At 40.9% G+C, this 20,664-nt stretch overlaps 1 protein-coding gene across 1 annotated transcript; it reads left to right on the top strand.

Annotated features, from left to right (window-relative positions):
* Positions 1 to 235: 235 nt before the first annotated feature.
* On the top strand, positions 236 to 15,351 carry GGPS1 (geranylgeranyl diphosphate synthase 1). Its single transcript, XM_065730143.1, has 4 exons — positions 236 to 371; positions 4,071 to 4,161; positions 13,086 to 13,156; positions 14,389 to 15,351. The coding sequence occupies exons 2-4, from the start codon at positions 4,095 to 4,097 to the stop codon at positions 15,148 to 15,150; spliced, it is 900 nt and encodes a 299-aa protein (XP_065586215.1). The 5' UTR covers positions 236 to 371; positions 4,071 to 4,094; the 3' UTR covers positions 15,151 to 15,351.
* The last annotated feature ends 5,313 nt before the right edge of the window (positions 15,352 to 20,664 follow it).

Genomic DNA, 20,664 nt, shown 5'->3' with positions numbered 1-20,664 from the left:
CGGAAATACTGACATCATTTTTCTCCACTTCTATGGAAACTGAGAGTCGGCACCGCGGAGCCTCACGGGGGACGATGTTCTTCGCCGCCGCCCGCACCGCCCGGAAAAACGATTCGCCGCCGGTCACGGACTACATATCCCAGACCGCACCGCGCGCGGCCGCTGCGAGGGGGCGGCCCCTCGGCCGAATGCTAATTTAGGGAGGGGGCACGGCCGGCGCCTGCGCGGTGCGGCCCCGGTGGCGCATTTTCTCTCAAGAGAGGAAGGTGGCGCCCGGCGGAGCGGAAGAGGGCGGCGCTCCTCTCGCAGAGCGGCGTTGCTGCCGCTGTCGGAGCGGAGCGGGTGCGGCTCGGGCCGCCGCTGGAGCTGAGGTGGGCTGCCGCCACGTTGGGGAGTGCGGAGCGATCTTGCAGCGTTATGCGGGTAGGAAGGCCCGGGAAAGTTGGGCGGGGGGGTTGGAGGGGCCGGTCCTTCCCGGCGGGCGGAAGCCGGGCGGCGGGGCGGGGCTGGCGGGCTGCCCGGGAAGGGGAGGGCGGCGGCGGGAGGGGGTGGTGCGGCGCGGCGCGCCGTCCCCGCGCGCTGCAGCCCGCTTCGCGCAACATGGCGGCATCGGGGCAGCCTCGTGTGGCGGAACGGCGCTCGCTGTTCCTTGCCGCGTCTGCCGAACGCTCCTCTGGTTAGAATGAGAACCCGAGCTGGGTTCTGCCTGATCTCGGGTTCGCGGCCTCGCAGTCTCCCCGGGACGATACGCACCCGCTGCCGCGGTCGGGTGGGCCTCGCTCCGCGCCGCCCTCTACGGTGCCCTGCCCAAGGGTGCTCGGTGGGCTTCGCCCTCCCCTTGGCATTTGTGGGAGTGTGTGCGCCATGCGATGCGAGGGAGAAAGCTGTTTTACGAAGCGAGGATGTTCCTCGATGCGTAGCTCACAGTTAACATTGTTTTGCTGCTGTGCACGGGTCACAGTTCCAAGTCAGAGAAAAGCTTCGTGTCCCCGTGGCCTGTGCTGATGTCTCCTTTCAGCGCCCTTCGCTTTTGCAAAGGGGTCCGTGGAGATGAAGCTTGCTGCAGCTCTAGGCGGTGCCGTGGTCTCTGTGGTGCGATTGTGAGCCCCAGACCTGCGGGGAAAGAGAGAAACTGCTGAAGAAGAGCTCAGCTGTGCACAAACTGAAATGCAGGAAGCATGTGCACGAGTTCAAAAAGCAATTGAACTGAACAGAATAGCTTGAAGTGCTTCAGTTCTGAGTTGTTCTGGTGGTTGTTGATTTGTTGGTTTTTTTTGTGATAGGTGCAGTCATTCCTTCTACTGTTGCTAACAAACAGCTTTATGTTCCCTTTCATTTATTGCCTGACGTTTTCCTGCTGACAGAGAAATAGCTGCAAGGTATTAACTGAAATCTTTGTGAGAAGGCTTTCTACAGCAGCTGAGCTTCTGAAGTAAATTGCTCAGTAGCTGCATCAGGAAACTTAGGGTTTGTTAAGTCGCATATCACACATTTCCTAAGGATCGTCTAATGTGGAAGCTTTTTACAAAGAGCCACAATGTTACTCTCATAGTCTGTGGAATGTTACTCTCCTACTCTGTTGTTCTGGCATATAGCCCTAGATAAGCACCTTCATTTATCAGATATCTTTTGCCACCCATCTCTTTCTACCGTAAGTTTTGATGCAGTTCTGGCCGGTATTCCGGTTTTGAAGGGTGTATGAAGCATGTAGGTGCCTTATGAAGTACTGCACTCCTTTTCTTTGCAGAGGTTAGGTACTTCATTTGGAGGCAGCACAGCAGCCCGGGAGAGCTTAGCTGCAGAGATTCCAGGGAAGCTGCCATCATTTTTAGAGCTTTAAATAAATAAAAATGAAGCTTAGAGGTAACATATCTTGCTTTGTTTCATTAAAAAAAAACCACAACAACTTGGCACATGTGGGAAAGTGCTTAGCAATATATGTATATTTTAAGATAAGCAGTATTTTGGAGGATTCCTATTAGTTTGGCACCAAAAGATACAGAGATTATTTGATGCAGTGTAATACCAGCTAATTTCCAGCGGGTTCAGGGGTTTGAATACTGCTTTAGTTACCAACAGACAGGGAAGAAGCCTCCTAATAACCTGCAGGGGAGAGGAAGAATTTTAGGATTTACTTTTAGGTAGCTTGTTGGTGTGGATGAGGGGTGATCATCAGATTACAGTTATCTTTGTTTTCTGTGCGTGCTCACTGAATGCCTGTAGGTACTGCATCAGTGGCAAACTGTTACAGAGAAGAAATTCCCACCCTGTCATCTTCTCACAGGGCTGTTGGATAGCTAAGCACGTTCAATTTTGAGCTATCTGTGTGTCTTTTTGACATGTAATAGTCACAGGAAAGTGGCCAACTTGATAGTGTCTCTGCGTATCCATTTCTACAAACTCCCCTTATTAAAAAAAAAAATCAGACAGTGGACTTAGTCTTTTTATTTCAGTTTCTCACTGAGGTCTGTTGAGGCTTGGCCTTCGTATGTAAGAGTGCAGATTTACAGCTGATGCCCTCAGTGGCAGTCCTGGCTTAAAAGGAGTTCTAGTCTCCAAAGCTCTGCTAATAGCGTAAGAAACAACAGGGAGCTGAGGTTGTCATACAAGCCTGTTTTAGATCCTGACAGCCAGATGTGCTGGGATATCATGGGGGTAAGCAATGGAAATGTGCTTGTTGTGACATTGCTGCTGAGAAACCGTGCAGGGCTTTCCAGAAAGGTGTAGTCATGCCTGCATTTCAGTGGCAGCCGTGTTTGCTTAAATACCCTTTCTTGCCCCCAGGTGTTGATGAATTGGATTAGTGTACGCAGTGGAGCTAACAAATAAATTATCCAAACCTAAGCTTCAAAAATAGTTGCTGATGAAGATCAGTTCCCAAGTTCTACTGCTACAAATATTTTGTGGCTCCAGATGGTGGGAATGAGAGTAAGCAGGAAGCAACTGAGCTGCTGCTGGCAGGGGGAGGTCCAGTTTGTCCTTAAGGAGAAGCGGTGATCTTAATACTGATCCTTTGAGTTGCTGATGGGGAACTACTAGTTGTATTACTTTGAGCAAGTGTGGAACATAGTATGTTTCACTCATGTCAGCCACTCCCCTTAATGTTCCTACATTAAATATGCATCAGTCCACGCTTACAAACTCACTTTAAATTAGTTAGTTTTATTGATAATTTATAAAACTATTCAATAGCTTGGTGCAGGAAGGAGCAGAATAGCTGAGAAGCAGTGCTGAAGTAGTATGAGCCTCTGTGCTGCTGCTGCAGTTCCTGTTTTAAAATGACATTAGAAGAATTGTTTTGAGCTGCTGTATCTGCAGTGCAGCAAGGAAGGCTAGAGGTGAAAGGAGAAAAGATCCATTATAGAAAACAGTCTGAAAAAAATGCAAATATGGATGACCAAAGGGTATGTGAACTGAAAAGTAATCAATACATAATTGTTGAGCTATGGAGAGAATGGATCCTAAAAGATTTCTTGCAAGAATATGATGCATGTAGCGTATATAAAAGTATGTAAAGATGACTGTGCTTAAGCAGTGGTAAGAAAAGAATACGTTGCTGTCTTCTAAAGCAGGACTGAAGAATTCTGTCAAAAGGCTCCAGCTTGTTTTCAGCTTGCTTAAGTTGCACTGGTGTAAGGTATATTTTCTGCTCTTTTGTATGGGGAGAGCATTTAGGGAGGTCTGATGAGATTAATCATGCAGGGTTTGTATGTGCTGAATGTCTTCTTCATAGATCTACAGCAGGGCTGTATTGTTGTGAATGGTTATGTTTTAAATGTTTCTCTTTCATCTGAGCCCTCTGATACAGATAAAAGTCTAGGAGTTGATTTAAGCTACTCATGAATAAATAAGGAAACCTGTACTTAAAACGTATGCTTGCTTCTTGTCTAAGTGCCATCCAAAAAACTTCTTTTACAGTGAATTTGGTAGTCACTATCATATTTAAAACTGCAGTGCTTACACCTAGCCTGGAGGTCAGCTATTTTTTTTCCTGAATTGCTTGCTCCTGTATTTTTCTTTTACTTTAATTTCTTAAATCTAAACCATGTTCATAACACTTTCTTTAACAGTGAACTACCTTCTGAGCAAGAGACATGGATGGAATGGATGAAACATCTAAAAGAATTCTAGAGCCATACCAGTATTTACTTCAACTACCAGGCAAGTTTATTTTTACTGTTTTACTTCAAAATATCAATGTTACTTCTAAAACATCTTTGTCCTAGGAAATATATATCCATCTTTATACTTGGATTTAAGAGTAATTAAAGCTATCATTTGCTATATTTGTTCTTCTCTTGTGAAACTGTCCTTTTGGTGTGATTCATACAGTAGCAGTTGCATTTGTCTGCTGCAGTGCGGATAGTTTTCTTTCAGTTGCTCTGCCCTCCACTCAGTATCTGACTTCCTACTTACTGAAATTGATCTGGGTGAGTGCTGAAGACTTTTGATGCTATTCTTGAAGGATGAAACATCACCAGCCCAGCACTTACCAGCTTGCTGTACTGGACTTGATGGGCTGTGTGTATGTTTTAAATAGTCTGTTTGTGTTATCTCTTCTCTCTGATGAGTACAGAGCCAGGTTTTAGTGTTGTTGATTTGGGCTGTCCTGGATTACTTGACTTGTCAGTCCTTGTGTTGCATCAGGTCATTAGCAGCACAGTGAGATGAAGTTTTCCCTCTTGGATAGTGGCTGCTTCAGCAGAATGCATGAGACAGTTTGACAGAATTTTTGTATGCATGTACCAGTCAGAATCCTTTTTGCTGAGCAGATAGTCATGCTATTTTGCTGTGACTCTCATTCGTACAGTTGAAGTGTAAGGAAGACCATACAGGCTGTCAGTGACTAACTTTATAGAAGTAACTTTGTCATGGGAACTGTTGCATCGTTTACTTCTGTACAACTTGTACTGAATAGTGGTAGAGTTAATGGGTATATAACACTCAGCAGTTATAATTCTGGCCAGTTATTTTCCTTAATATGCGAGTGGGGATAGAAGACTTATCTAGACAGCCTAACTGATCACAGACACAGTACTAAGTGGCTTTGTACATCTGAAGCAAGATCTATGTATCAGCATGGTGGGTCTTTCGTGTGTGTGGTGAAGTTCATTATTCATCTTTACAAATATCAGTTTCATTTTGTCTGCATTAGAGATTGCAACGGAGTTGGCACTTTGTGCTGCCAAGCACTGTCGTTGAAAACCTAGAGGAGGAGGGAATTTGGCAGTAGAACTCATTTTTTAATGCCAGAAAGTTTGTTTTCCATTTCCTGACAGCATTTAAACTGGCTGGTGGCTTTTTCTTGAAAATGTGTTTGAGAAAGAATCTGTGATATTCCAAGGGGCTTTCTAAGATCTAGTCTTGTAGAAATTTACTTCTCTCCAGCACCATCTTTAAGGGTATTATTTGTTTGGGTAGATTATCTAATATGAGCAAAGACGCATCGTAATACCTCTTCAATTAGGTTTTACTTTAAATTATGCATCTAGCTTAACCTTCCCATCTTGACTCATCTGGCTAAATTCCTGTACTTCATTGTGTGTTCAGACTTAATTACTGTATCCTGATGGCTTATCTTATATTGGACCATCAGTGTAAGCACTTTGTATGCTATTCTGCTCAAGTATCATAAATCTGATTGTCCACTGAAGCATGTCAATCTCTTGTTAATTTAATCTATGCTTTGAGAAGGTGAGAGATAAGATACACTTTTCTCCATGCAGAAATGTTGGCATGATTCAGAACAGAAGAATTCTTTTAAGCTAGGCATGTAAAAGTTGTGTGCCTGTGGAGAGCTTGTGCTTAATCATACAGCTGGATGTTTACTGTGTTTTGAAACACTGGCTTTGCCCCAAGTCAGCTATGCCGAGCACAGGTCAGTAGGAGTCAACTACTTGTGTGAGCCTTGCCATCACTATGAACACCAAGGCTTGGTGAAGGGAAAATGAGGCATATGCTAGCAGTTCATAATTAGGGTGGGGTCCAGATGAGGTGCCTGAGCTAATCTAACAAGCTTTTGCTGTAAGAGGCAGTTTTGTTCTATCTTTCTTCTGGCAGTATTCTCTTGCTTTCTGCCAGTTCTCAGCTCGCTGTCCAAATGATTAGGTATCAATCACTAACCTGCTGAAAAACTTGCCTGACAGAATAGCTCATCTATTATCCTGTCAATGAAGTGGTACGAGGGTAACTGCATCTGAGGGGCTTTTAGAGAAAGCTTGGCTGTGTGTCAGGTAAGCAGTTGTTTATCTTATAGGACTAGTTAAAAAACAAAATCTGAGTGGTTCAGTAACCTATAAGAACTTGAACGAAGTTAGAAGCATATCAAACTCTTATGTAAAGAGAAACTGGGTGTCTCTATTAGTTTTTAAGCGAGGTATCTCCTAATGTTGCTTGTAGTGTGAGAATGCAAACTTTTATAATGATGTTAAGTGTTAATCCCTCGATACAAGAGGAGGTTGTTTGCTGTTAGCCCAATAGGGCTGTAATGGTAACTTTTGGGGGCTGATAATTCATCTCTAGCCTTGTCTGTTTCTATGATTTTTATAACTGAAGCTAAAGAAACTATTAGACTTAAGGCATCTTTTTTCAGTTGTATTGCCATTTTAACTGCCAGTAGGCTAGTGACAGAATAAGCATGAATAAACAAAACTTACTATTTCAGAATGTTCCAAATAGTAACTTAGTTGTAAAATCGTTTTGTACATAAAATTGCTTTAGTAGTTTGTACCAGTGTTCTGCTCAGTCTAGTTTTCTGTCATTTATATGGGTGAGCAAAGTATAATAAGCAGCAGTAAATTTCAGAAATGCCAATAATGTGGTTTGTCTTGAAAATTCACACAGATGATGAAGAATCTTTCATCTCCAAGTAGCTGAGTTAACACCAATAGCTGTTTATGCAGCACTAAGGAGTTATATGGGCTTTCAGCTTCAGTAAAAGTGAAGGGATCAACAGCTTGCAATTGGAAAAGGTAGATTCTGATCCTGTTCACAATTCTGCATTTTTCCTTTCGTGTGTATTGCTCCAGGCTTGTTTAGCTTGTTAAGCAATTATGACTGGCTTTTGTTTTTTCTGCTTTTTCTGCCGAGTTGTTGAACTTGGCCAGCTTGGTAAAGGAGCTATGAAGCAGCAGTAGCAAGACTGAGGTGATTTTTCTATTAAAATTACTGAAACATAATTATTTTAATAGCATGTATGTTTTTTTTTCCTCGCTCTTGTGATTTCTTTTAAAAGAGAATACAGCTGGGAGGCAGCCAACAGATGTAGGTACTCAGTAGATCACACAGAAGGGGACCAGAAAATGAAGATAGCATAGATGCTTTTAAGAGTGGTGATGATGTACCACAGGGCATGTTCCCTACCACTGGAGCAACTGCATCTTGCACATGAGAGGCCTCAGTTTAGGCCATGTTCCTGAGGGTGATGGCAGCTTCCAGTTGTTGGACTGCTGGTATGCTTGGGCATCCCAGTATACTGGGAGAAAGTAGCCCTTCAAAAGGTGTGTAATGGTGAAAATCTTGCTTCCAGTAAGCAAAAGAGCAGTGGAAGAGGTTCATTGGGCTGGCTATACAGCATCAGAAATAACTAGGAGATGGACGAGATCTTCTGCAAGAGCCTGAAGGTTCAAGAGCCCTGTGTATATTGAAAGAGGGGTAGGAAGAACTTGTCAGCTTGCAAAATGAAGACTTCCACCGTGGTGAAGGCTGGGAGCTCATGGCTTCTTGACATTAGGGGAGATTTCTGTATCTCATGCATATGTGCATTTGTCAGATAAGTTCATTGCACTGGAAGAAAAGAAATGGTTAGAAGCTCTGTACAGCACAGCTTCAGACTGGCAGTAGGTATGAGCAGCAAGTGGTAGTAATGGGGAGGCTGTTTCCTGCGGGAGACAGAGGCCACTGTCTGAGCTATTATCTTGCTGCTTCTTGGCAGCTCAGGTCAGGGATGTTCTGGAGACATTGCTGCTGAAGTGTATTTCACTGTCACGCAACTGAACCCTACACCTCTTTCACTTAACACTAATGGATCTAGCCAAGAGATACCTGGAGCTTTTCAAACACAATCATGTGGCTTTTGGAGTGAGAGATGAAGGCAGAGGAGACCAAGTGGTTTTTCTTGCTCCTTGAGCCCACCCTTACTATGAAAAAGAATAAACAGATCCTTCCTGTTAATAACCAGCTAGTTGCCCAGCTGGCATCAACAGTGGGGATTTGGGTTTTATGACCAAGGGAGGGCCTTCATGGATCAAGGACTCCTAGGAGGAGATGGGTTGCATCAACCCAAGTTAGCCTGAAAGTGTGTCTGCCAACAGGCTACCCAATGTGGTGAGAAGAGACTTAAACTAAAAGTGACATTACCCAAAATAAATTAAGGATGTGGTGAACTGGCAAGTGGAGGGTATAGTCCGATGGAGATGAGATCCTCTAATGAATAGAGCTGTAGGGAGCCTGCCTCAGATGTATGCACTAAAATAAGGAAGCAATAACAGGACAATGTGATGGGGGAAGACCTCATGCTTCCTGGGGAATCTGCAGGACTGAGTACATCTGTGAAGTGAGTATGGGGAGTAGACAGGAGGAATTAGGGGTCTGCATGCAGTTGTAGGGCTGTGATTTAACTGTGATGTTGGATGTGGAATAGCTCAGAGCTGAAGTGTTACAGTGGGTAAACATGAATTATCTAGAAAGATGGTGAAATTTTTATGTGAAAAAGCAGCTGAACTGCATGGATTCATCCCAGGGTCAGATTTGCCTGTGGTCATCTTACAGGTTGAAATCAGAGGACAGACCAGTAATGCCAAAACAGGTAATACTGTAGTGGGTCTTTGCTATGGGTGGTCTCATTAGGAAGAAGTAGATGAAGCCTTCAGACAACTGAGAGAAGCCTTGTATTCACAAGCCCTTGTCTTCATGGGAGACTTAAAAGTACATGAGTATCTGGAAGAAGCAATGCAGCAGGGCACAGGCAATCCAGTAGTTTTTTGGAATGTGTCAAGGGCCACTCCTTAACACAGAAGATCAAGAAATTGGTGAGGGAAGGCATTTTGCTGGACCTCACACCTAAAAACATGGAAGAATTGGTTGGCATGTGAAGAGTGGGAGCAACTATGTCCCCCATGACTATGGGATGGTGGTACTGGGGATCCTGAGAGGACATGAGGCAAAAAACAGAATCTCAGTACTGGACTAGTACTAGACATCCTCTTTTGAACAGGGGGTGGGGTTCAAGTAGAAAATCCTGAGCAATTTCCATCTGTCCCAAGTGGCTACTTGAATTTGAAGGCGTGGGCCTGCAGTTCACTTAGGATAGCGGTGGTGTTCCTTTAGCTGTGTGGGGAGGTCTGCTGGGACCCATTTAGCCCTAACCTATCCGATGATAGAACTAAATGTGAAAGTACAATAAAACTGAGGTAATACAATGGTTTGCTTCATCCAGAAAGGTGATGCCCTCTTCTCCTGTCTCTCAGCATCTGCTGCTCACACTGTACTAACTTGAGCAGACCCACTTCATAAGCTGATGCAGTACGTAAAGCTGGCAGAGAGCTAACCTAGCAAAAAGCAGGCAGTTTTCTGCTGCAGTAATGAGTTGAATTAGCTTAGCAAGGCTCTAATGAGGGCCAGGTTGATGGTCCCTCTGCTCTTTCTCGTGCTGTTCTTTCCCTTTTACATACCCTCAATCTAAGTAGGGTTCTGCCCAAAGGGCATAGTTTGAGGTCACATTAATGCAGTGTGAGCAAAGAAATACTGATCAACAGCCTGTTCAGAGCAGGAGGTCTGAGTTTGAAGTTTGTACTCTGTCAGGAAAAAATCATATATACACATGTGTAGTCAGTCTCGTTATAGAGAAGCAGCTCTCCTCTAAGGAGGTGGGAGGGATTGTCCTGAGAGTGACATCACTAATTGGATCTTTGTTCCAAAAATTGGAAATGTATATTTTATCCCCGTAGAGAATCTTTGTCAGAGTGAATCTAATTTTTCCCATACCTTGCTTTTTCCACCCAGCTTTGCTAATGAGAAAACAAGTTTTGTGTAGTTGTTGCTTGACTAGGGTAGGGTACTGTTGGGATCTCCAGCAGATCAAACTGACTGCATTCTGAATAACATTAAAAGCTTGTTTCAGTAAAATCTATAATTATGACTACACAGTAGGTATGGCTTCTAATTTTGGAAGCTAGATCTTGCTAGTCTTCAGTTTTACAGTACTCTCCTTTGACTAGTCGACAGTATAGTGGCATAGAACAGTTGAGAAGAAAAAATGAGTTATTGTGGTAGCGTTAAGTCTTAATCCTTTCAATTTTATCTTGATATCTATGGGCCATGTCTTGCATAGTTTAGGATTTTAGGAGTTGAGGTGGGAGTAAAGGAATGGAGTACCAATGCATCTAGTCTTTTAAGGTCAGTAATAAAGGAATTTGGTCTGTTGCCATCATAGTGTGACTGTAGGCATCAAACACGCACATGAAAATTGCTTTAATATCAAATAGACCTTGTAGAATTGATTCAAAACAAGATACAGCAGCATTTATGAAGCAGTAATAGGGCTCACAAAAGCAAATCTACACCTATAAAAGATGAATATTTTACTGTACAGATAGTGGTTTTTCCATAAATAGCTTTTGTTAGACTTGTCTACCTTGAACACCAAGGCTGTCTAGACAATTCAAGTGCTGTCTGTACTAAGGAACAAAATGGCAAATCCACTGTGCATATTGAGTTCGTTTAGATGATGAAATAACTCTTGTTACTGAACATGTACCATTTCCATAAGCTTATTTTATAGTAAACACTCAAAAAAACATCAGAATTAGCAGCTTAGTTTTTTGAAGTGTTTTTTTTCAGTGTAATTTAATATGTGTAAGTGGCTGTAGTTAAGGTATACATCTGTAATGTGATATGTGACTACTTTTTTTTAATGGACGAACTGAATTATTCATTTATACTTCACAAACCATGCAGTTTGGCATGTATTTGTAACAGTTGTTTTCAGTATTTTGAGTGATTTTCTCTTCAATTAATTCATGCAATTATTATTAGAAGTGGGGGGTGGGAGGAACTTCTGATGAAGGCCTTTCTGCCTTGTTTGGGCAGTGTTTGTGTAGCAGGTCTGGTTAGGGAACAGATTTGGCCAAAATCTGTTCTACCCACGCAGTGGGTAAAAGAGTCTGAATGTTAATAGTATTTCAAATCATTGGCGTTTGCAGAAGTTGTTGTCAGAAAGAGGTTTAGCTTGAACTAGTGGCGGTGCTTAGCTAACGAGAGGATTTTAAAATCTTGGGTGCTGTTGTAATTTTGTATTTAAATTTGTACCCTGGTTACTCATGTTAAAATGAACTTTTAAATCAGTGAATTAGTAATTTAAATGCACAGGGTTTTTTTTTTGCTGTTTTGTCGTTGTTTATATATTTGGTTCTTGGATTTTTTTTAATGTACTTATAGAGAATAAGCCTCACACAGGTGACTTAAGGTATCTGTCATGCTGTTTCAGAGACATAACAATCCCTCTGTCCAGGGAGGAAAAAAAAAAAAAGCTACTAGTGTTTAAACCTGAGCATAGAAAATTAAAAAGGAAAGCACAAGCCAAAGATGGGATATGTCCAGGTAAGAGTGCTCCTTCCTGTAGGGCAGAGCCATCAGACAAAGCTGTTGGGGAAAAGAGATGCCTTTTCATTAGTATCTTCTGATGAAAACCAAAAGATGGTGATGAGAGAAAGCAATAGGAATCTTTGAGACCAATAAAAAATTGAACCCATTTGAACAACTGGGGAAGGTTACCACCTTAACTACAGAGTCCAAACCACAGATCTACTGCTTACCTGGTGATGACTTGATAAGAACAGGATAAATCCTGTTCTTTTCCATGGTTTGATTTAATCTACCCATGTTTATTTTTCTGTTCTGTTTGTGTTGATCACACAGCAATAGAGAGAATCTGCAGGGAGACATTCAAATGTTGAAATTTCTTCAGTGCTACAGCAGGGTGGCATCATTAATGTGAGAACTAATATTGCAGAATCATTCTTCAGTTAGATCTCTCAGTAGATCTTGAGTAATATGGAACCCAGCAGGTAGATTGTGCTGCTCTGAGGTTTATTTGTAATAGTTTCCAAGTGGCTCATTGATATGAGCTGAGGATGCAGAACTTTGTCTAAACATGTTTTGCTGTTAATAGAAGATCTTAGACTCAGCTGGGTTTAAGTTCAGAACTGAACAGGAGGTGACTGTTTATTGAACATTTTCTATTGATCATCAATACACACTAAATGAATACATTTTTAATCACATCGTATGTGACCTCCAGCGATTTACTAAAGAAAGCTGGCATCAATAATTTATAGGATAACTTGTATTAAAATTAACTCCTTCAGGTAAAATGTACCTAGATTGAATTTTAACGCTTTTTTTAACACTAAATTTGGATTTCTAAACTGATCTTTCTTTCCTCTGAAATAGGTGACTGTCTGGTGTCATGCCAAACTAGATTTAGCCAGAGTGGAACATCCTGTTAGACGTACATAAACTTAAGAGGGTGTAAGATAAATGTTTAAAATCTTAAGAAGCTCTGTTCAAAATAAAGTTTTTCTTTAAAGTATATCAAATGTTCCTTTTTTTTTTTTTTGCTGTACAAATTCAGTATCAGTGGGAGAGTACTGCATAAGACCTGAAATAGGAGAGGAGATAGTTGATGGTATGGATGTTTGCTAAATATCTAATAATGAATTGCAATGAAAAAATGTTACATAAAGTTAACATGCCAAACAAATTAGGACTTGCTTTCAGAGGCAGTAAACCAATTTGTAGAGGTTACCAGTGGACTCGAGGGCTAGCTAAATTGCCAAAACTAATTGCAGTGACATGTAAATACATGTTTTATATCATTGTGTATTACTATGAAATGTTTGCATTTATTGGCAACTTCAATCCTAATGCTTATACAATGAGGAAACAAGCTACGATCTTTCTATAATGCATTTTTCCCTTTGAAGTGATCATGCTTTTAACAGCTTACTGGTCTCAAAATTAGTTACAGCTGTTAAGATAAACTGTTGCATTTAATAATGGCTTTTTTTCCTTTTTTCTAATTGTAGGCAAGCAAGTAAGAACCAAACTGTCACAGGCCTTCAATCACTGGCTTAATGTTCCAGAAGATAAAATACAGGTACTCACAAATTATTTGAATAATTAATTACTTCCAAAATTATCAATAACAGATCATTCTCAGTGTAATGTACTTCTGATCGTTTACAATACATCATTCCTGAGTGCATTAGAGTACAGCTGAAGGGAAGTAACTTTACTGCAAAGCGTTGGCTACGGTTTAACACTAAAGTAACAGTTTCTATGACTTGTGTGAAGTAGAATAGTTACTTGCATTCCAAGTAAGTTCAACCTTCTGAGTGGTAGGAGTAGTTACCCACTTTAGTTATTAACAATGGGAATAAGTTTTCAATGATTTGCAGAAGAAACTAGACAGATTTTATAAATGCAGGATTCTGGCTAGCCAAAAAATTTGCTGAACCTGTACACTTAGGGTGCAAAGAATTCTCTGTATCCAAGGTAATGTAAGGAATTGAAATAACTTTGGTTTTTTTGACAGCTACCTGGTCCCTAAATAATTTCATTGATGGTCAGGTAGACCACTAACTAGTGTTTGTGAAGGATAGGTTAAGTGTGATGCTTCATAGTGCTCAAGTAGCAAAATCTGTCTGTTGAAAGTTATATTGTAGGAGCCACTGATGGGTTAGGCTTGGTTTTTAAGAAAGCATGCCATTCTGTACTGGTCTGCTTTCATTATGAAGTGCAGTTTTCTCACTTCCTCAGACAACTTCCAACAAGGTTTTTCTGCTGTCTGAACTTCTTCCGCCCTCACTTTCAATCCTAAAATATTTTTGACTCTCTTTTCTTTAAATGGTAATTCATGAGATAATTTGCAGTCATGAGGGATGTTTTAAGTTATTTAAATTCAACTTGAAATGTCTAGGAACTGCAGAGATCACAAAACTAAGTGATATGAAATAAGCCTATTCTAGCATCTCTCATTAGCCTATCTAATGAGTTCACAGGGAAACTTTCCTGATAGTACTGAGAGCGACATAATGAATTCAATCAATATTCAGAAAAATACATATTACAAAGTTGCTTTTTATAAGTACTCTATCCTTCGTGATCTTAAAGACAACTATCTTTATGAGTTAAAGTAGGCCTTACTTCTCGCTCAAAGCTGAGTAATTAGTGCTCCAATAGCTTGCTCTTAAATTCATTATCTTTGGTAAGCAAGCAATTAGATTGCTGGGTTTCAGGTTTTAACCTTTAGGATGGTGGTTACTGAATGCCAGATAGTTTGCTGCTGGAAAAAATGCAGGAGGTAATCCTTTTCTCTTCTTGTAATAGGTTATCATTGAAGTGACAGAGATGTTGCACAATGCAAGCCTACTTGTGGATGATATTGAAGACAACTCAAAACTACGACGGGGATTTCCAGTGGCACACAGTATCTATGGAATTCCATCTGTAATCAACTGTGCTAATTATGTGTATTTCCTTGGCTTAGAGAAGGTTTTAACCCTTGATCACCCAGATGCTGTTAAAGTTTTTACCCGTCAGCTACTGGAACTCCATAAAGGGCAAGGCTTGGACATTTACTGGAGGGATACTTACACCTGCCCCACAGAAGATGAATACAAAGCCATGGTACTGCAAAAGACAGGAGGTCTCTTTGGATTAGCTGTAGGCCTCATGCAGCTCTTCTCAAATTATAAGAAAGACTTAAAACCACTTCTTAACACGCTTGGTCTCTTCTTCCAAATAAGAGATGATTATGCCAACTTACACTCCAAAGAATATAGTGAAAACAAGAGTTTTTGTGAAGACTTAACTGAGGGCAAGTTCTCATTCCCAACCATTCATGCAATCTGGTCAAAACCTGAAAGTACACAGGTGCAAAACATTTTACGTCAAAGGACAGAAAACATAGACATCAAAAAATACTGTGTGCATTACCTTGAAAATGTGGGTTCATTTGAGTACACTCGGAATACGTTGAGAGAGCTTGAATCTGAAGCCTATAAACAAATTGAATCACTTGGGGGAAACCCTGAGCTTGTAGCACTAGTGGAACAACTGAGCAAAATGTTCAAAGAAAATGACAATTGATGTGTCCTGGGGATGAATGGGATAATGAGGTTATCTGAAAGGTGTGATAGTCAGTCTCACTTAACGCTGTTTATTGTGTTGTCTCATGGCAGAGATTTCTGTTTAAAAATAAGTTTGGTCACTGATATTGAAATACACCTTCTCTATACAGTCTTAATTGCAACTGCTTGCAACTGTCTTCAAAACGTATACTAGAACTGAAACAAACTTTGAATCTGGATTTTTACACAATCATAGGCATTACTTCAGCCCTAGACATCTCACAGGTTACAGTATATCTTCAAGACTGCTGTAAGTTTCTGGCTGAAATTTTGTATGAAATTAAATTTAGTCAACCTGATTGACCCAAGTGGCTTGCGTGTTTCTAAACAACACTAGTAAACCAAACTATACAGTGTTAAATAACAAAAAAAATGCTTGCAACCTCAATCCATATACTAGTGCTGCATTATAAATGTTAGAGTTGTGAAGACCAGATAGATCTGAATGTGCTTTGTTTTAATGTGAGTATTCTATCTAGTATCTGAGAATAATTCAGGGGAGTATGAACTGTAAAAAAAAAAAAAAGCTATATATCCAAATGAGGCTAATGTTTAGACTGAAATGGGAGTTTAATAGAGGCTTCTGTGTATCTCAGAGAAAAATCTCTCTCACTTTGGTGCTTGAGTTTGCCACCAATTCCAGTTCTGCATTTAATAACTTCAGTTGACTGTTTTTTTTATTTTTTTTTCAAACAGTCCAATATTTTATAGTCTGTAAGCATTAGATCTCAAACATAATTCTGCAAGTAGAAGCATAGTAAACTGCTACTAGGAATTGAATGGGATTCATAACAGGTAGCTTTAAGATGCTGTGAATTATGCTGGTTTCTCTAATCTTTTATTTTGATTGAGCAAGTTTTCTAGGAGTTGATTCTTAATAGCATTCATGTTCTAAATTCATAACAGAAGGCATGTTGTAGGTATCTCCACAGAGACAGACTGAAATGTAGTATCTTCTTTTATGAGCTGTAATCAGTTTTGTTAATTCCTTAAATACTGTTTTAAAATGATGTAGACAGACGTTCCTGTGTGGCACTGAGAACTTGATCAGTAAAGTAGCCTGAAAGTGACAGAAATCTTTACTCACATGTATACACACAACACAGAAATGTGTTTCCTAGCTGATGGGGGCTTTAACCAGGTTCAGTTCTCTTCATATTTGTAGCCATACAAAGCTTTGCTGTGATGTAGGGAAGTAGTGGTTCAGCTTAAAGGTGGGACTGGTTCTATAAGCAGTGGTATTAAGCTGACAGCACGCTGTCACAGCATACTCTGAAAAGAAATGGCCAGAGATACTTGGCTTCTAGCAGCTGAAGAAAGTTGTGTGCATCTATTAGATCACTTACTGTACCTGCAAACAGGTAGAGTCACTACCTCAACCTACTAAGAAAACTAACCAAAGGACACTGCTGTAATTTTTTCCTTTGGCAAGCCTTGTGATTATTCCAGAAATGATTAAGCATGAAAAAAAAATGGAATGACTGCTTTTAGTAATTATTATTAGTTGTTAGTGTACTTATAGGTGATGGCTTATTCCTTTTATCTGTATGCTGAGGAGGGTTCTTTGATTCTGCTCTATCACCAGGCACGGAATAGGAGCCTTTTTACTGAATGCATCTGATTGCTGGGAAAGAATAGCTTAAAGGTGTCTTTAATTTAATGTTAATGACAGTAAGCTGTATTCTGTTTCCTAACTTGAAGTGCTTAGTAGCAAGCCTGTAAATTCCTAGTCTTTTGATTGGAAAAAATACCATCTGTAGCAAAGTGCAATATTTATTTTGTGCCATGCCTTGGGAGTTTGTAAGCACTGCTGCAGCTGATGCTGAATGGGAAAGCACTGAAAAAACTGTTGCCAGGAGAATCTCCTAGTCTTACTCTGAAATATGTCCTTGTGCCTACTGGATATTACAGCTAGTAGATATGCAGTGCAAAGTGCACTTAGTAGCATTTCATTTTTGCTCAGTTGCTGGCTATAAATAGTATTGTATAATCAAACTCGCTCAATGAGGTAGGGTTTTTATCTTCAAACTTTCACATTAGCTAACATTTCTACTGTTTATTCCTTAATTTATTTTGGCAACTTATCACAGTGTTTATTCTAATACTGTATCATCCAGTAATCATAGAATTGTTGCATCATAGTATGGCTTGGGTTGGAAGGGACCTCAAAGCCCACCAGCCCTACACCCTGTTGTGGGCAGAGCTGCCACCTGCTATTTGAGGCTGCCCAGGGTCCCATCCAACCTGCCCTTGGGCATCTCTGGGGATAGGATATCCACAGCTTCTCTGGGCAACCTGTGCCAGTGCCCCCCCACCCTCTGAGTAAGGAGTTTCCCCCTGTAATTTTCTCATACTAACTTTTCAGTTTAGTATGCAAGCTTTAACAATCTCTGTTCACAGTTGTGCGATTTGCAGTGCACCTCACAGGACACAAAGGAATAACTGTTTATCACCTTCACCTGGTCATCCCCTTTTCCTCTCAAACTCCTCTCAAACCTTTCTTCTAAACTTTCATGTGCCTCTCTCTCACTTCTCAAGCCTGAGTGGCATTTTCTGTCATTTGACTTACTGCTGGGGAGGCTTATATCGTACGTGTTAGATGAACTGCACCAAGCACGTTTCCTTTTTGTTGTGGTCTGCTGCACTAGGAGTATACATATACTGATTCTCTTACCTTTACTGTTATTCTGTTTGTAATGAACAAATGAACTCTGAACTCACAATCCCTTATTTAACTGCCGAGCCTGGTTTTTAGAACCTAATCTTTCCCAAGTTTGTTCTGCAGCAAGATACAATCTCTAATTAGTTAAAACATATAATTGCTATTATCCTTATCACTGTTCTCCTCTAAGTCTGTTACATGGTTGTTATTTTTATCTACGTTCCTCTGTTCTTGCAGTTGTGATAGAAATGCTACCTGGCACCATCCCATGTATAAATCCAGTTCTTTCTTCCAGCCTGGCTCTAAAATAATTTTATTAATAAGGTGTAGGTAGTGTGGGGGAGAAGCTTAATCTGCAAAGCAAATGTGAGTTTGTGTAAAACAGTGGAGGAATGAGATTCATGAGAAATTGATTAGAAATGGTAGAGGTTAGGACCTGATAAGTATCAAATCAGATACTTATTACTGAGTCTATTATTTGAGATGTGATGGTTATTACTGATTAGCAGCTGATGTGTGTGCAGGCATGAGCTTCTAAAGCTAGTGGTAACAGCGCTGTCATGCAAATCATTGCACTTTCCACAGTGTACTACACATGGCTTCAATTCTGTATTCTTATTTGTATCTGTTACATGTCTTTGTTCTGTTGTGGTCTCATTGTTCTACATTTCAAGTTTAATATTTACTATCCTGTTTCTATTGCTTGCTCAGTACTTTCATGGTAATTCTTGTATATTTCTGTTCTGCTGCTAATACCGTAGCACGTACAGTACCTTCAAACTTTTTTTTGTTCCAGGACAGACCAAGTAAATTTTAAATCCTGGCTTCTCCTGTGCCTTCACAAGAGCAACCCAAGATTTTCTGCAATCTTGAAAGGCTAGAAGCTTCTTTTCCAAGAAGCTTGTAATATCTTACATTGCCATACGTTATTTTTGTCTGTCCCATGTAGTTGGAGGTGCTTTACCTTTCTTTACAACTTGCTTTCAACGCTTAATTTGCTTTGGTGGTAATGCTCATTAGGTGTGTCTGTGAAACAGGTTAACTTGCTAACCTGAGGGAAGAGAAATTGTTTTTTTTCTCTCTGAATTAATGAATTATTCCACTCAGCAAAAGCCTCCTGAATGCCAAAGCTAGCAGCTAGATGGGGTACAAGCAAAGCCAGGGAAGGGATGTGAGGGTGTGAGAATACCTATTCTAGGCTCCTGCGTCTGCCTCGTGTAATTCCACCTCGTTTTGCAGCATCCCATTCACTTTGTTAGGAAAGGCAAAAGTGTGTACGGTTTCCCTGTGCTTCCCTTCTTGCTTTACAAGCGTAATGTGAGAGATAGTAAAGTTATAACTTATTCTGACAGTTACTTACATAACTTGAATGTATCATCTTAAGACTTTGATTAAAAGTACAGATAAAGACTATGTTGTTCCATTACTAATTTTCTTTCTCTAACAGGTTTTCTATTCTTGAAGCCAAAGAAAAGCATGATCTGCTACATGCTGACTTGACTTGAAACTCATTTTAACATCCTTCCTGGATAAATCCTATTAGACCTCAGCACCACAGTTTACCTTTTCTGCAGTGTTTTCTTTTAAATGACTTCAGAATGAAGCTTGGTGATGAGGTGAAGAAATAGGAATAGATTGCTGTTTTAATGCTGACTTCCTTCCTTAAAGCTGCTCAGTGTTACAGCAGAAAATCAAGGACTCTGTGCTTAGCTGTTAATTTGGGGATGGTTATTTTATTTGAGTTATTCCATGTTTTTCTTAATCTTCATGTACGTGCTCGCTTTTGTCACTGAGCCTAATGGTTCAGCTAGTGGGGCAGGAGAAATCCAGAATTCATGGATCCACTCCTACAGTCACAGAAGAACTGTTGTAGTTGACTGAGAAGCCTACTGCTACTTGTATTCACTTCATTTTGGGGGTGAGGGGGGAACTTATAGGTCAAAGTAAAAACCACATGAAGGAGAAATTGGCAGCGAGGAGTGTAGAGCAGGGATTACTTCCCTTTCTAAGAATATATGCACTTTCTAATGCTGCCCAGAAGTGACTGGTAGCTTCCAAATACAATTAGAGGAGGAGAGCATGATGTACTTCTGTGTGCACATGAAGTAAAGTAGTAATTCATAGTAGAGAGTTTACGTTCATGTTTTATTTGGTTGATTTCAAGGTCAATACTCTCAATTAAATAAAAACCCCCACAGAGAGCCAGGTGGGAAAGTGATTGGTTATGATTACAGGGCTGGCTGGAAATCCAGCCACGTTCTTTTCCAAATGAAAATGCCTCTGGCAATTCAAACTAGTGTACCTAACAAAGAGGAAAAATCTAACTCTATTTTCCATTGATAATCGGGATGAGTTTCAGCTCCTCACGCTAAAAGGCGTTATCGGGTTAGTACATAGGAACAGTGAACGAGTCAGAAGTGGAGAGCAGGAGGATCTGGTGCTGCTGCTTTTGTTGCTGTACCGCCATCTATGTCCACGTAGTTTCAGCTTCGCTGACAGCACGTTGCTCTAAGGCTGCCCCCTGCGGGACAGGAACGGGCACAAGCACCCGGAGGAAATGGCAACGCCGGTAAAGGCGCAGAAGATGGACGTGGGCATCTACAGTTTTCCCTCCCTCTAAAGATATCAGTTGGCCTAACGGCCGTCTGGGCAGCGGTGGCTTCACGCCAGACAGCAGAGCACACCGTCGAAGCCTGAAGGTGCGACTCACTGGTCTGCTACGTACTTTGGTAACACTAAGCCAGTCAAAGCAATTCGGGTAGCGAGTCCCGTGTCACAGAGCCAGCTGTGCTGCCTGCCAAGGGAACGCGC

This window comes from Cyrtonyx montezumae, unplaced genomic scaffold, assembly GCF_038088225.1.
Source record: "Cyrtonyx montezumae isolate F1298 unplaced genomic scaffold, pur_monq_1.0 scaffold_0, whole genome shotgun sequence".
NCBI classification, from domain to species: domain Eukaryota; kingdom Metazoa; phylum Chordata; class Aves; order Galliformes; family Odontophoridae; genus Cyrtonyx; species Cyrtonyx montezumae.
The sequence above is the reverse complement of the archived record's forward strand: the minus strand, read 5'-3'. Positions and strand labels throughout refer to the sequence as shown.